This window comes from Marasmius oreades, chromosome 6, assembly GCF_018924745.1.
Source record: "Marasmius oreades isolate 03SP1 chromosome 6, whole genome shotgun sequence".
Lineage (NCBI taxonomy): Eukaryota > Fungi > Basidiomycota > Agaricomycetes > Agaricales > Marasmiaceae > Marasmius > Marasmius oreades.
The window spans coordinates 2,612,964-2,627,644 of NC_057328.1; the positions used below are offsets into that span (position 1 = coordinate 2,612,964).

General features: G+C 48.1%; 6 protein-coding genes across 7 annotated transcripts; 2 read left to right on the top strand and 4 right to left on the bottom strand.

Annotated features, from left to right (window-relative positions):
* Positions 1 to 161: 161 nt before the first annotated feature.
* On the top strand, positions 162 to 3,488 carry E1B28_010321 (uncharacterized protein; the record flags this gene model as incomplete). Its single annotated transcript, XM_043155276.1, has 8 exons — positions 162 to 912; positions 969 to 1,597; positions 1,651 to 1,914; positions 1,964 to 2,065; positions 2,120 to 2,318; positions 2,376 to 2,619; positions 2,674 to 2,815; positions 2,868 to 3,488. 8 exons carry the CDS (start codon positions 162 to 164, stop codon positions 3,486 to 3,488), a joined length of 2,952 nt encoding a protein of 983 aa, XP_043007741.1.
* Positions 3,489 to 4,254: 766 nt separating this feature from the next.
* On the bottom strand, positions 4,255 to 6,236 carry E1B28_010322 (uncharacterized protein). The gene is made up of 4 exons (XM_043155277.1): positions 6,015 to 6,236; positions 5,362 to 5,964; positions 4,902 to 5,301; positions 4,255 to 4,845 (listed from the first exon to the last, which is right to left on the bottom strand). Exons 1-4 carry the CDS (start codon positions 6,168 to 6,170, stop codon positions 4,364 to 4,366), a joined length of 1,641 nt encoding a protein of 546 aa, XP_043007742.1. The 5' UTR covers positions 6,171 to 6,236; the 3' UTR covers positions 4,255 to 4,363.
* A 134-nt stretch (positions 6,237 to 6,370) lies between these two features.
* Positions 6,371 to 8,401, bottom strand: E1B28_010323 (uncharacterized protein; the record flags this gene model as incomplete). Of its 2 annotated transcripts, XM_043155278.1 has the most annotated exons (4): positions 8,071 to 8,401; positions 7,420 to 8,013; positions 6,926 to 7,334; positions 6,371 to 6,873 (listed from the first exon to the last, which is right to left on the bottom strand). In XM_043155278.1, the coding sequence occupies exons 1-4, from the start codon at positions 8,227 to 8,229 to the stop codon at positions 6,371 to 6,373; spliced, it is 1,665 nt and encodes a 554-aa protein (XP_043007743.1). In that variant the 5' UTR covers positions 8,230 to 8,401. The 2 variants fall into 2 exon arrangements, with proteins under 2 accessions (XP_043007743.1, XP_043007744.1); XM_043155279.1 differs by having other exon boundaries at positions 7,420 to 8,401.
* A 407-nt stretch (positions 8,402 to 8,808) lies between these two features.
* E1B28_010324 (uncharacterized protein) lies at positions 8,809 to 9,355 on the top strand (the record flags this gene model as incomplete). Its single annotated transcript, XM_043155280.1, has 2 exons — positions 8,809 to 8,950; positions 9,012 to 9,355. 2 exons carry the CDS (start codon positions 8,809 to 8,811, stop codon positions 9,353 to 9,355), a joined length of 486 nt encoding a protein of 161 aa, XP_043007745.1.
* Positions 9,356 to 9,556: 201 nt separating this feature from the next.
* Positions 9,557 to 10,360, bottom strand: E1B28_010325 (uncharacterized protein; the record flags this gene model as incomplete). The annotated part of the gene is made up of 1 exon (XM_043155281.1): positions 9,557 to 10,360. One exon carries the CDS (start codon positions 10,358 to 10,360, stop codon positions 9,557 to 9,559), a length of 804 nt encoding a protein of 267 aa, XP_043007746.1.
* Positions 10,361 to 10,849: 489 nt separating this feature from the next.
* On the bottom strand, positions 10,850 to 14,411 carry E1B28_010326 (uncharacterized protein). The gene is made up of 11 exons (XM_043155282.1): positions 14,159 to 14,411; positions 13,985 to 14,105; positions 13,226 to 13,925; positions 12,840 to 13,171; positions 12,694 to 12,785; positions 12,269 to 12,644; positions 12,135 to 12,216; positions 12,030 to 12,085; positions 11,894 to 11,980; positions 11,647 to 11,844; positions 10,850 to 11,589 (listed from the first exon to the last, which is right to left on the bottom strand). The coding sequence occupies exons 1-11, from the start codon at positions 14,347 to 14,349 to the stop codon at positions 10,909 to 10,911; spliced, it is 2,916 nt and encodes a 971-aa protein (XP_043007747.1). The 5' UTR covers positions 14,350 to 14,411; the 3' UTR covers positions 10,850 to 10,908.
* Between the last annotated feature and the right edge of the window lie 270 nt (positions 14,412 to 14,681).

The following is a 14,681-nucleotide window of genomic DNA, read 5'->3' on the forward strand; positions in this document are numbered from 1 at the left end:
TGGTAGTGAGGTGGTTAATTATATCGTGAGCGTTTTCGGACAGGGGGTATGCCCGAAAATGGCAGGTCGACATCGACGTGTCCTGAAAATCGTGCGCAACTTTCCCCGCCACCTCGATCAATTGCAAGTGGCCTCTTTACATCCCTAAACAAGAACCGAAAATGCGTTGGGTCGCGCTTTTCGGTGGCCTCTTTCTCTTGCCAGACGTTCTCGCCGTAAAATCCCAGGACTTCAAAACTTGTTCCCAATCCGGGTTTTGTCGTCGTGGCCGTGCTCTATCCACGCGCGCAAAGGAAGCATCGTCTTCCTGGAAATCTCCCTACTCTGTAGATCCCTCTTTGGTGACAGTTTCTCCCAAAGAAGCTATTGCAAAGGCTGCAGTAAAATCATCCTTATACCCCGACATCAAATTCAGCTTGGAAGTACGTGTTCATGATGACGGCGTGGTCAGAGTTCGCATGGACGAAGTGGACGGTTTGAAGAAACGTTATGATGAGGCAGCGTCTTGGGCTCTGGTTGATGAACCTACAATTAGCAACACGGTTTCATGGACTGCAGGCAAGAAGGATCTACGAGCGGTCTATGGTGTGAAGAAGGAGGTCGAACTAATCGTGCAGTACGAACCCTTGAAGGTTTCTTTACTACGAAATGGCAAGGAACAGGTCGTACTCAACGGTCAAGGATTACTTCATATGGAACACTTCCGCAACAAGGAGCCACCAAAGGAGGAGAAAAAAGAAGAAGAAACTAAACCTGAAGGAGAAGTTGCCCCGGATGCAGGGGCAGAGCAAGTTGTTATGCAGGTTGAGCCCGAAGCTAAAGTAGAGAATCCTCGAGCTTGGTTTGAGGGCGACTCGGAGGATGCATACTGGGAGGAAAGCTTCTCGTCATGGACAGATTCTAAACCGAAAGGCACGTTTATTATAGAAACGCAATTCAGAACAACACTCATTGGCTTTCTTTAATAGGTCCCGAGTCTCTCTCCATCGATATCACGTTCCCCAACCATGCCACTGTGTATGGTATCCCCCAACATGCCACGAACCTTGCTCTACCAACCACAACAGGCGACTCACCCACGTTCAGTGACCCATATCGTCTTTACAACGCTGATGTGTTTGAATACCTTGCATCTTCCCCCATGTCCTTGTACGGCTCCATCCCTGTCCTCCATGCCCATTCAGCCGACTCGACTGTGGGCATTTTCCACGCAGTTGGATCTGAAACCTGGATTGACATTGGCCATAGCTCGGAAAAATCTACTGAGACCCATTGGATATCCGAGTCTGGTATTATGGATATCTTCCTGATGCCAGGACCTACGCCCGAAGCGATATTCGCTCAATGGGCCCGGTTAGTTGGTCCTACACCTCTACCCGCACAATGGAGCTTGGGTTACCACCAATGCCGATGGAACTATGTCAGTTCAGATGATATAAGGACGGTCCAGAAACGATTCGATGAGGACGACATGCCCGTGGACGTACTCTGGCTGGATATCGAATATGCAGAGGAACACAAATACTTCATGTGGGACAAGAAGAACTTCCCCGACCCTGTCAAAATGACGAACGACGTTGCGGCTGTTGGGCGAAAGGTATACGGGTTCTGTAGTCTCTTTCCGAAGGAGGCAGCTAACGGCTTGTATAGATGGTAGTGATCATTGATCCTCACCTGAAACGTACATCAAATTATCCTGCTTACCAAGAGGCTACGGAACGCAAACTTTTGGTGAAAACGAAATCCGAGGATGAGTACGAAGGATGGTGCTGGTCCGGTAGCAGTGCATGGCTCGATATGTTTAACCCTGCGACCTGGCAATGGTACATTGATCTTTACAAGACGGACAAACGGGATACGTGGTCGTGGACGGAAAGTACCACGGATATTCACATATGGAATGATATGAACGAGGTGACTAACTACTCCCTTTTTGACTGTCCACGCTGAACGATGATACCAGCCTTCCGTCTTCAACGGTCCTGAAATTACTATGCCCAAGGATAATATTCACCATGGCGGTTGGGAACACCGTGACATCCACAATATCAATGGAATGCTTTTCGTGAGTTTGTTGATCACTAATGATATCAACCTGCAAATTAACTTTCTTCTGCAGAGCAATCTAACTTCGCAGGCCGTGATGTCTCGTACCGACCCTCCCCAACGTCCTTTCGTGCTCACTCGTTCATTTTACGCCGGTTCTCATAGATTTGGTGCAATGTGGACCGGTGATAACCTTGGAACCTGGGAACACATGGCTGTCGGTATCAAGATGGTCCTAGCAAACGGCGTTGGTGGATTTGCTTTCGCTGGATGTAAGGGGATTCGTTTGAATGCCTAAAAAATGATGACGACTAACGCAAAGTGTGCAGCTGATGTCGGAGGTTTCTTTGGGAATCCCGAACCGGAGATGCTTGTTCGTTGGTACCAAGTTGGCGTGTTCTCTCCGTTCTTCCGTGCCCACGCGCACATCGACACCAAGAGGCGTGAGCCTTTCCTTCTCGATGAACCGCACAAGAGTATTGTACGGGATCTCCTCCGTCTGAGGTATAGCATGTTGCCGATATGGTACACTGCATTCCGTGAGACTTCTGTCACTGGTTTGCCGGTGGTTCGGTAAGAATCTGACCTAAGCTTCATTTGTTTCCCCTGGTTGATCGTCATGTTTAGCCCTCATTACGTTGTCTTCCCCAAGGATAAGGCTGGATTTGAATTGGATGATCAGTTCTGGCTCGGTTCTTCTGGTTTGTTGGTAAAACCAGTGACTGAGAAGGGTGCTACTGAAGCTTCGGTTTATATTCCCGAAGACCAGGTAACCGTCATTCCTGTCTCGAACGTATCACATATCTCAGTCGTTGCCATAGGTTTACTACGACTACTTCAGCAACCACGCTTACCGCGGAAGCTCGAAGGGGAAAAACGTCACCGTTCCCGCTGCTCTCCATCAACTCCCCCTTCTCCTCCGTGGCGGCTCAATCCTAGCCACTCGAGAACGTCCAAGAAGGTCTGCACCCCTCATGAAATTCGATCCTTTCACTCTTCGTGTAGCCCTCAGCAAGACCGGATCGGCACGAGGAGAGCTGTACCTTGACGACGGCGTCTCCTACTCATACCGTGACGGTAATTTCATTTGGCGCGAATTTGTCGCAGAACAACCTCAGAAGCGAACTTTGCGTATCTCAAACAAGGACCTCGGAAAGGCGCAACCTGAGAAAGCTGTGGATAGCGCAGCCTTGACGAAATTCGATCCGACCAATGCTTTCGCAAAAACGGTCAAGGATGTTCGGGTTGAGAAAGTCGTGGTGGTCGGGCTGAGTGGAAAGCCATCTAGTGTCAAAGTGGAAGGAAGTGGTAAGCAGTTGGCGTGGGAATATACCCTTGGAGTAGCCGCTGGAGAGAAGAAGGAAGGAACCGCTAGTGTGCTTACCATTAAAGATCCCAAGGTGCTCGTTACCGAGGATTGGGCACTTTCGATACAACTTTAGAATGAAACAACGACAACAGAGTCATGTATCGCGGGTTGGATATAAACTGCACAAAGTATTGTTACAGGGCAATTTTATTAACATCCGAGGGTCAGGAAATGAAAACTGGTCGGTCCCTTGTGCGTATTGCCTGACTGTCAATTCTTGAGCGCACAGGACATTGTACACGGCCCGTGCGAGCGATTTTCCCGTCCTCCGCGCCGTACTAAGTACACAACTCTCGAGGCTTTGATACCTTTCCTTAGGAATCGACTCCGAGGTATGGATCCAACTGCTGGGCATCTTTAGGAAGTGTGTGGCGTGAGGGAGCTGCCTGCACTGAACAGTGTTTACGGAACCAACGTCCACCCTACGACTCGCATGGATGTTGAGTAGTGGTATCTTAGCTTGATGTTTGACTGCATCAACTCTTTACGAATCCTGGAGATTACGATAGACTGGAGATCCAAGCAAGTATTCAAGATAACCTCCAACTGGAGTCTTCAGTATATTCATGTCTCCGAATTGAACTGAAGTCGTTCAGGCTCCCTATAGAAGAATTCGTATTCGCTTCATTGGCTTTGAAGCCCCGGGAGACCTCTATTCCAGAGTTGTGCACAGCGACTACTCGTACTTCTTGAGGCTTCACCGCCAGAATCAAACAACGGTGCGAGGACGTGAGTATGAACGTACAGCCGCAGAGTGCTCAAGCGCTCAAGCGCTCACCATCCAAGGACTCCAAGATCCCCGTACCGATTGGACATTTTCAGTGCAACCCCAGAATGGAACGTCACACTGAGCGATACCATTTCATTTTGCATCGGATAGCGCACGCTGGATACAAATACAAACTAAAATACAGTATTGTACAACGTAATCCCAAACATAAACTTCTTTTACCACAGGGGGTCGGAAGGTGGCGGTCGATCAAAACATATGCTGAATTGCAAATCTCCAATACGCTTTGCCCATCTGTATATCTTGAGTCCAGTCGCGCTGTCGTTCATCTGTCTGAGGGCCTCTGTATGTGAACCCACGTCCTTTGAACGAATCAACTGCATTTGAAAGCTTTTCTGTCTGTCATATACCAACATCGGGTCATTGTCACTGCCCATGGATCGCTGTATCTTGACGAGGAAAGGGGTATTCCCATGTATATTGGGAGGAGTCGAGGAGGAGGATTTAATGCTAGCGGAATTTCGTCCACGTAATGGATCCTGGAAATTGAGGGTACTAAAGAACATGTCCTGTCCCTGTCCGGAGCCCGTAAGCTCGCTGAACAAATCGTTCGCAGTTCCGAGCTCTACAGTACGCCATGTGCCTCCCTTCAGGGATTTACAGGTCACTTTATGCTCTTTCCAGTGAGCTTTCTGACATTCTAATTAACTGCCGTGAGAAGATAGACAAATGGCGACGTATAGAGAAGGGACTGACCGGGACCACAGTAGTCAGCTGCGAGACAACCAGAGCATTTCTTGAAGGTTTTCTTTCCACATAAAACACAACCCGCAGATTTCGTGAGACTCCCTATTTCCATCGAGCTGATCGGACCGATTGGAATAATGAAGGACGGGACGAAATGACTCTCATATGCCCGACGTGTAGGACGGTAACTGGGGGAGATACGTTTGCTGTTCAAGTGCAAAAACGCGAGAAAGAGCTTCTGTACTTCCACTGGTGCGGTAATTTGGATGGACTGGCCTCCCTTGGCAACGAGGTCTGCAAACCAGTCCGCCGCCTGTAGAATAGGTGTGTGTTGTGTGTTGTGTGTGTAGAGGACGAAAAGAACGGGGACCTCATCAACAGTTGAATTAGCTTTTCGCACCTCAACCACCTAGGAGAGTGCTCAAGTAAGCGTGAATCACGAGGAGTGACTGAGCAAGAAACGACCAACTCGAATCAAGATAGCATTGGATTGTTCTTCGTCCTGCAGAACCAGAGATTGAACGCCGTCATCCATTCCTTTCGCTAACTCTCCAACAATTACTCTCAAAGCCAAGAACGTTTTTTCATACGACGAGGATGGGACGTCGCCCCTTGATTTGAGAATTCCATCACGTCCTAATCCTTCACCAAGATTTCCTCGTGCAGTGGCTTGAGAGAGCGATTTCGATGAAGAACGCAGTGGCCAAAGGGGTAGAGTCGCCGGGTCGATGGGTGCTTTGGCAATGACGTCCTTGAAGTACTGAGCAGCATCGATGGTGTTTCGAAGCTTCTTCTCGAGCGCATCGTCCGGAAGGCGTGTTGTTTGTGGCAATTCGATACCCATAGAAGCCAATAAACCCATTTTCTCATCCCTCGTCAGATCGACCGGAATTTCCTTCCCAAATGTCGAAGCAACGCGTCTAAATTCAGCTACAACGAGCTTTCCCCAGTCAAAACATGCGTCGCAATCGACCTTGTTGTGTGTTGTGCATTGATAAAGCGGTTCGCGTTCAGCGTCGCATTGTTTAGAAATCGCTTTACCCTTGATAACGTTGGAAAGGGGAGGGCGGTCCTGGAGAAATTTTTTGAGAGGTTTCGTGAAAGCATGTGGTCGGAACCTACCATAAGTTGTTCTTCCGAGATACCTGGAAAAGCTTTGGCCAGCTCGCTTTCGATGCGGATGTTGTTGCACATCCGGTGGTCACGACAGCATACATTACAGTATTCGCTGCCATGAGGCTCGCAGAACATGAAGCCGTTGATGATGTCGTCGTCCATAGGGATAAGAGCGTTAACGCAGACAGGATACAGACAGAGAAAAGGAGGTAAACAGGACGAACCAACCCACGAGGTAAGTCCCCTAAGGAAGCAGATTCTCACGATCCTACGAGTCAATTCCTCTTATAATACGTAAATCTTCGAAACAGATTGAAAATTATACGAAACAAAGACATCGAGGAAACATTCCAACGTCTACTTCACCACAGCGGATCCTTCGACGGGGGCCGATCAAAGCATATACTCAACTGACAATCCCCGACACGCTTCGCCCACCGGTAGATCTTGAGCTGCGTCGCCATCCCGGGCTGCTTCATAGCTTCATCATACGTGGCCTGGTCGTCAGCCGCACTGAAATGTGCGTGGAAGCTCCGCTGCCTATCATAAATCAACATAGATCCCCCAAGTGACCGCAATACAGGATTAAAAGGACACTGTATCTTGACAAGGAAAGGGCGGTCTCCATGGATATTCGGAGGGAGGGATGTAGGATCTGCCGACTGAACTTCTGTTTTAGATTTGTAGGCGCTGGGATGGAAAGGGTTCTGGTTGTTGAGATAGTTCGCTACCAGAGGTTTGCCCTCGAGCAAAGAAGCTATGCGGATCTCCGGAGCCTCGGTAGACACGGTAACTGTATGCCACGTTCCCCCTTTCAAGGACACGCACATAGGTTTGTGCTCTTTCCAGTGCAACTTTTGACAATCTGAAGGGTGTCTTAGTGGCCGTGTTAACCTCATGTGCGAGTTGAAGCTTACCACGTCCGCAATATTCAACAGAAAGACAGCCCGAACACTTGCTTATAGTCTTGTTTCCGCAAACGATGCAGCCCGAACAGTTCGCCAACTTTCCGATATCCAGCTGAGAAAGGGGACCGATAGGGAGGAAGAAGGAAACCATAAAGCGCTTTTCAGTTTTGCGAAGGTCGGGGACATAGTCAGCAGAGAGACGCTTTGAATTGACTTGAAGGATGCTAAGTAGAAGGTTTTGCTCCTCTGGAGTAGAAATGATTTGCGGGAATCCAATTTTGGTACTGTTGCTCTGACTACGGGCAATAACATCTGATATCCATCCAAAGGTGGGGCTTAGAGGCTGATTGTGGGCTCCACGACCGTATGTTACCACAAACATAGGCACATCTAGAGCGACTTTTCGTACTTCCAACACCTACGACACAAAGATGGCGTCAGTTACCAGAGAAGAAACCTTATTGGAGAGATCCGAAAATCAGGAAGTCGAGAGGCTTGCTTACTCGCATACAGATGGCATAATCATGGCCTTTGTCCTGAAGGACCGCCTCGGGGTGACCGTCGTCAAAATGTTTCCCCAGAGTCATCAAAGTCTGCCGAACGTCCATAAATGCATTCTGGTACAGCGGAAAGGGGTTTTCACCGCGTGCCTTCAACATCGCTGTGACCTCGGCGAAATTGCCACGGCGCACGGCCAGTACGAGAGGTTTGTTTTCAGGATCCGTTTTTGACCACATAGGAAAGGAAGCGGGGTTTACAGGAACCTCATCGATGACACTGTAAAAGTATTGAGCCCCATCTATCGCCCCTCTCAGCCGTTTGTCAACAGCTTCTTCCGGTAGGCGTGTGTTTGGTGAAAGTTCGACCCCCATGGATGAAAGAAAGCCCAATTTCTCCTCTCGTGTAGCTTCGATAGCGATGACATTGCCGCGTGTTGAGGCTTTCTTGAGATTTGCTATTGCGAGATTGATCCAGTCAAAGCATGTCTTACAATTCGTCGTGTTATGCAATCTGCACTGATACAAAATCAGACCGCTGGGATCCTTTTTTCCGGAATCGAGTGCAAGGACGAGTGCATTACTTAGAGGTGGACGATCCTGGATTGAAAGCTCGAGTAACATGCCAAGACAAGAAATTCATACCAGTAAACGCACCAAGAGGTCCTGTTCGGATAGCTTCGGGAATGCCTTGGAGAGTTGCTTCTTCATCCGCTGATTGTTGGTCGTTCTATGATCAAAGTAGCATTTATTGCAGACCTCACTACCGTGAGTAAGACAGAATACGAAATCGTTGACGACAGCTATCTTCGCCATGAGTGAAGGAATGAGAGGTCGTTTGAGACATTTCTTTGTTGGCAGGATTGGTACACGAATGGCGCGCCAGTGACGTAGAGCATCACCGTCAAATTGTGGGTTGAGTGATTTTGTAGAGTGAACATGGTAGCGTCAAAGCAGGCCTGTACATGTTTGCCATCGTCAGGTAAGGTTCGAACGGATTCAGGTCTAGCGTCAAATGTCGATTGACGTCGAATTGATGGCCTGATGCTCGAACTCCGAGGTCTGGCACTGGTAAATGAGCATTGTGATATACGTGTATGTATTCATACTAATATGTACACCCATTTCGTGTATTATTACAAGGCTACTAATCGCCCTAGTCTACCGGCTCCGATATAGAGGGCACCTGTCGAACGAAGAGCCACATCCCACAACAACTCGTTCGAAATGTGCTTCATTCGGCAGGTGGGAAGCAAGGAGCCTGGGAGCCTGGATACTCTATAAGGGTGTCTTCGTAGTTCCAGCAGTTTCGATTTGCAATCCATCCATCCAGATAGTTAGATATTATAATACTGAGCCGTCTCAAGCAAAGGTCACCCACCATCGTCAGCTAACATGTCACTTCCTGGAAACAGCATTTCTATCGGTCTTACCATTCGTTATCCACCACCAGGAGACCCAGAGAACTTTCACTGGCTAATGTGGCTGGTCGCAGCCGACACAAAGAACGGCATATGTGTGCATGCAAATAATAACTGTACGTTTTCAATTGCAGATGCGCAAGGACGAATCGCTCAACTCCGTTGACCAACCTTTAGCCGGTGCCTTCAAATTCGAAGCCAAACCATGGAACGCAGCTACATCTCAAAGTCTTTCGGCTCTTGTTCAAATCGGAACTTTGAATAAACATACCATCGAAACGCTTACTGCGTTGCTCAAAGCCATCCCCATGGCAAGTCCAGATGAAGATCGTGGTGCAGTGTTCAATTGTCGTATCTGGGTCCGCGAGGCTGTGCGAGTACTCGAGAGAAATGGTGTACTCAAGTGTGACAGTGTCGATGCGCTACAAGCAGAGTTGCTACAATATGCTCAAGAAAATAGGGAGAATGTTGAGCAGGGTAAAGGCAAAGCAACTTTCCATGTTTCTAAGGTTTCCAGGTAATCCGCAGTATGCCAATTAATGGGCAGTTAGAGAAGCTCACTTCTACCCATATTACAGATAAAAATGGATGGAGACCCTTGGGGATGAGATCTGGGGAGATAAATCGTAGCAGGGAATGTATTCAATACATCACTGGAAACTGGATAGAAACGACTCAGTCAAAACCAAAATGGCCAGACTACAGACTTACAAGTTACTTTCTTAAAAAGAACATGTCTTCCACATCTCTTTCTCGACATCAAGCACGTCCTCGTAATTGGGCAGAATGTTTGACCAGACATCCAGCCACTTTTTGAAACGGCGATGGACATATATGGCCTTTCCGTGTTCCCAGTATTCGGGATACCACCCAGCGCAAGTCCAGTCAACGATTCCAGTGATCTGCCTGTCTTTGACGAGGATGTTCCTTAAGTTAAGATCACCGTGCGTGAAGACGACTTGAAATGGTCTGGCATATGCTTTGGCTGCCTTGGCACGTGCAGAGATCTGGTACTGAGGAGGGGTGCGAGACAAGAGGTATTCATGAAATTCCGCAACATCGTGGAAGGGACCAAACGCCAGTTCGTCAACCCTGTTAATGTCGCAGCATGGCAGGGAATGCAAAGGGCCAGAAACGACGCCTTTTTCGTCGCTCGTAATATCACGCAGCTGCTGTATGATGCTAGACAGTGAATTCTGAATAGCGCTAAGCTGTTCTCCTTCCATTTCGCTAAAGAGGTTGCCAAGAGGTTCACCTGGCAGGCGGGTCATGATAAAACAGCCATCCAGTGCATCTAATACGGTTGGAACTGGAATCGAGGTGCGCGCTTTGACAATACGTATGGCTTCTGCTTCCTGCAAGGCTTTGGTTCCTCGCTTCATGTAGATGTTACCGGGAAGTCGTTGTACGAAGAAGTCTGTTGGTCCATACAGTCGTATTCCCAACCACCAACAATAGTCGTAGATCCTTAGACGAAGGGTAGACGGCAAAAATCGCAGACAAGTGAAAAGAAGTTCGGTGATCATGGTTTTGGAACGATGTCAACAAACCAAAGTGAGACGGTAAAGTGACAATGTCACAGGAACGGCACACGGCACACGGAAATTCAAACGTTCACTTACTTAAGTACAACGATAGACTGGGGATTAGAAGATCGCTAATCTGCATAATACTATGTGGGCCATGATAGTAAATACGGAGATGATTGTCGGGTTTATATAATATCGATGAGTGAAAAGGATTGGAAAAGGATAATCGTTGCGAACCTACTGTATTATGCTCTCGGATCCAGTTCTGCATGATGCATGATTGCCAGTCGGATGCATCATGCATGTATCCCGGGACATGGGTGCAGATCTCCGCTGTTCACAAATTGGAGAGAGACAATTCCTCAACGCTGTGGCTGTGGTGAGATGAGTCGCGAATTGACCTGCCCTCAAGTGCCTTTTGAATGGCCGAAACTTACACAATACTTTAAACATGATTAAAGGTACTTATAAGTATAGGATATCAACATGGGATATTAGGTCCGGATACATATGAATATACTACACTACGCTTTAGTATGACCACGTTACAGCTCGTTTTCCGAGATCTCTTCCTCGGGTTGAATCTGAAGTTTGTTCGCACGAGGACGAAGAACCCTCGTGCTCAGAGGAACAACCGTAGCTGGTTTCGGACGCTTTGAGTGTGTGTCGTCCTCTTCACTACTGGCCTCTTCTGGGCTCCGCTTCCGCTTCCCGGAAGATATTCGCGTACTCCGCGTTGAAGTTCTTCGACCAGCATTGGCAGTCTTCTTGTTACGGGAAGGGGTATTTCTACCACTGGTTGTCCGTTTGGGCCTCTCATTAGAGTCTGTCGGAGGTGTATATGAGACTGCAACAGGACCCGGTAACTTCAACTCGATTTCCTCCACTATATCCGTGCTTGAGCTTGGTACTACGCGTGCAGCATCTTCAGCTAGCTCTTGCATCGTTTTAATGACTTGTATGGACCCGGAATTGGACGTCGTCGCCAATGACGAAGCATTGGTTTCGTCACCTTTGTCTATATCCATCGTTTCCAGTATGAGATCCAGTCTCGATCTCTCGATGTTCATATCGTCGTTATCATCGATGTGATTGCTGGCAGAAGGGACCTGGATAGCTTGGCCGTCTTCATCGATCCGTTGGTACTTTGGCAGATGGAATTCTTCAATCACATCGCCTGCTTCAACAAGAAAACCTCCGCCTTCCGTTGAAACCACGACTTCCTGCTGGAAAAGTCCCAAGATCAATCGACCTTCCGACCCATCCGAAGAACGAACACGTACTTTTTTGTCATCATCCCCTTCATTGGCAGCGGGAGTAGAGGATGATGTAGGCTGTCCTTCATTCATATTCGCGTACTGCTCTAAAAGTCTCTGACGTATCCGCAGACCGTGCACAAGCTTAGTCCACAGTTTGATGACACGTTCTTCCCGCTTAAATCTGGCCTTTTCCTCAGCATCTTGTTCCGCTTCCCAAAAGGCCTGTCCAGAGTAAGCTGACCGGAGAACACGCAAATCAACTCAGACGTACTTCAAGGAGAACAGATTCGTTCTCAGCAGCAACCACCACTCCCTCGACAATCGGAGTGGCTCTCCGTTTTCGGAACTCAAAGCCAGTCTGAGAGACGACATCAGAGTGTGTATGAAGGAGCAAGGATAGCACATACTACTGCTTCTGCGTAATCCAGCCCTAACTTTCGCGCTATTTTGGCCACTCCCTTGACTATGCCATGGTAAGTATTTGAAACGATGCGAAAGAACGACACAATCACAAGGTATATGGACTGCACCTTTCGGTAGCAGAGAGGGAACATAGAGATCTATGTTCCCAAAACTATTCTTCGGAACTTTACCCTGAGAGGAAGTTAGTTACGCGCTCTGTACAGAACTGTAAAAATGAACCAACGTCGACCACTGGATCCGGTACAAATTGTTCCGTTTGTCTTCGAGCATAAAGTCCCTGCATGACCTCTCCAGAATCTTTGCCGTTCACGTCTGTACCAACGGACGTTGACATTCCAGCTTCAGGAAGACCTTCTTTCATCAGCTCTATCTCCCGTTGTCGGTTAATAGTACTTGCTCTAATCTTGATAAGTTTGGTAGGTTGCTCGCCTTCCTTAATTGAACGTCCCTCGCTTCTTAACCAATTCTCGGCAGTTTTGAGGGAGACGACTGATGATCGAGAATATACAGGCTCTCCTCGAAAACGTCCCAATTCTATGGTTTCTGGAGGCGGAGGGTAAATTGTCTCGTTTTGTTTGAGATGCCGAGGTAGAACGTATCTAAGAACGGCAGTCGGTAACATCAAGATATGGAGGAGAAGTAACACACAATGGATGATCTTTGAACCCGCCGATGGTGGTCGGCATTCCTTCGATAAGCTGTGCATTGTCCAGTTCTTCATCCTCAAGATCGTCTCTATGCTATATCGAGACAATGTTGAGTCCATGACAGGGTGCGAGGCGATGTTACTCAACTAATCTGAACGGTCGAGTGTAATTCTGCACCACACAAGCCCACCACTGCTGTCTTCCCCTTCCACCACCGCCGGTGGCGCTGCTGCCACCTTGCTCTTTGGCAACTTTTGCACCGAAATTCTTAGCATATCGCCTCGTTAAATCTCGTGCATATCCGTCTTCCTCCAAACCCATAACGTAAACCAATCGATTTTCAGGATTAGGACCTTCTGCGGAGGGGTCAAAGACGTTGCGTTTGTTGACAGTACCTCGTAAAGGATCGACGGGAATCCAACGAGAATCAGGTTTGGAGAATACTTCAGTCCAGAAAACGGGAGGACTCGTAAGCGGGTCTTAGAATTGGCGAAGCTCAAACTAGGCTCCAGTAGATGATCAGTGAAACGCACCAATGCGCTTCGACTTCGTTTTGATTGCCACGTTTACTTTGTTTTTGGTTTTACGCAGCTTGATTTGAGGTTTTGCCTTCTCCTTCCCTTTGGCTTTCTCGCTTTTCTCGACTGGAGTACCTTCAATACCAGACAAGGGGGTTCCGACTCTCGAACTCGTAGCGCAAGTTGTGGTGTCTGACTCGGTTGCCTTTGCCTTGCCTTTCTCCTTTTTTTGGTACTTGGGTTTCGGCTTTCCTACACCAGCTTGCCAGGGCACGCTCTGCAAGCTGACTACCAGCCGTGAAGGTATACCTAGGCCTCTACATAAGGCCGTAAACAGTTGAGCGCTTGTGTCTCGAGAACCAGCTTGCATGAGGGCGTGCTTCATAAAACTCTTTTCGCTTCTGATGACCTCAATCTCGTCGTCTAGTATATCTTCAAACAATTCTCTGTCAATAACACCATCTTGTTCATCCTCTATTTCCGAGCCGACACCGTATCCATAAGCCAGTAGCTTCTGTTGTACACTGTCAAAGGTACGATTGCGCATATGTCCGTGGGGCAGGACCTCAAAGAAATCTGACCTCCACCATTCGACAAGTCGACCGACAGCGGCTTCAAACATTCGACCGCGCATGGCTTGCTCTGGGACACGAGAGGGATGTATCATTGCAAAAGAGTTCTGAAGAGGTAAAGGGGTAAGAGAGAGAAGTCGAGCCTGTTCAGTAAAAAAGGCGTTACTGCGAAATTCGAGATATCGAGAAGTATGACACGCACATGGAGTAGGTCATCGTTCAACCACCTATTCCTGATTGACGCATTCACAAGCAGACTGACAGTGTGCACTTTGTGACAGCCAATCCTCAATATTCGTTCTGAGTGGGAGATACCCTTCTTCCTGCTCCCGCCGCTCAGTGGTTTACTGCACAGGGAGTAAGTGAAGTAGCATACTTGATTGAATCCCTTTTTTGAGCACTTTGAAGAACAATTTCGAGGTCTTTCGTGGGTTGCTTTGCTTGTAGGTCGAGCTCAAGTTCGCCTAGTGGTGCTGCTTGGGGTACTTCGACTTCTTCCCAGTCGAAGTCATCTTCACTGTCGTCGGGTAAAAAGTCCAACGGAGTATCATCCACTGAAGAAACCATGAAATCAATAAATAATGACGAAAGAAATGGTTGTCGCGGTCAACGCGAATCGGAGTCAGAACTCTGTCATTGATGCCTCACGTAATTGCACGGTACCGCGTGGCAATTTCGGAGCGCCAGATCTAGAAGTTGCAGTCTATATCTTTGCTCAGAAGTGCATTCATTCTTGGTTAAGGTACAATGTATACTGAAGGCAAGGAATGGAACATCATTTATTCCATGGGGATTCGCTCCCAGTACCTTCTTCAGCTCTCCCTCAACTCAAGGGCTGTGACAGGCCGGACTATGCCGTACTTATACCCTAGATACTGTATCAGGCTGTATCGGTAAAA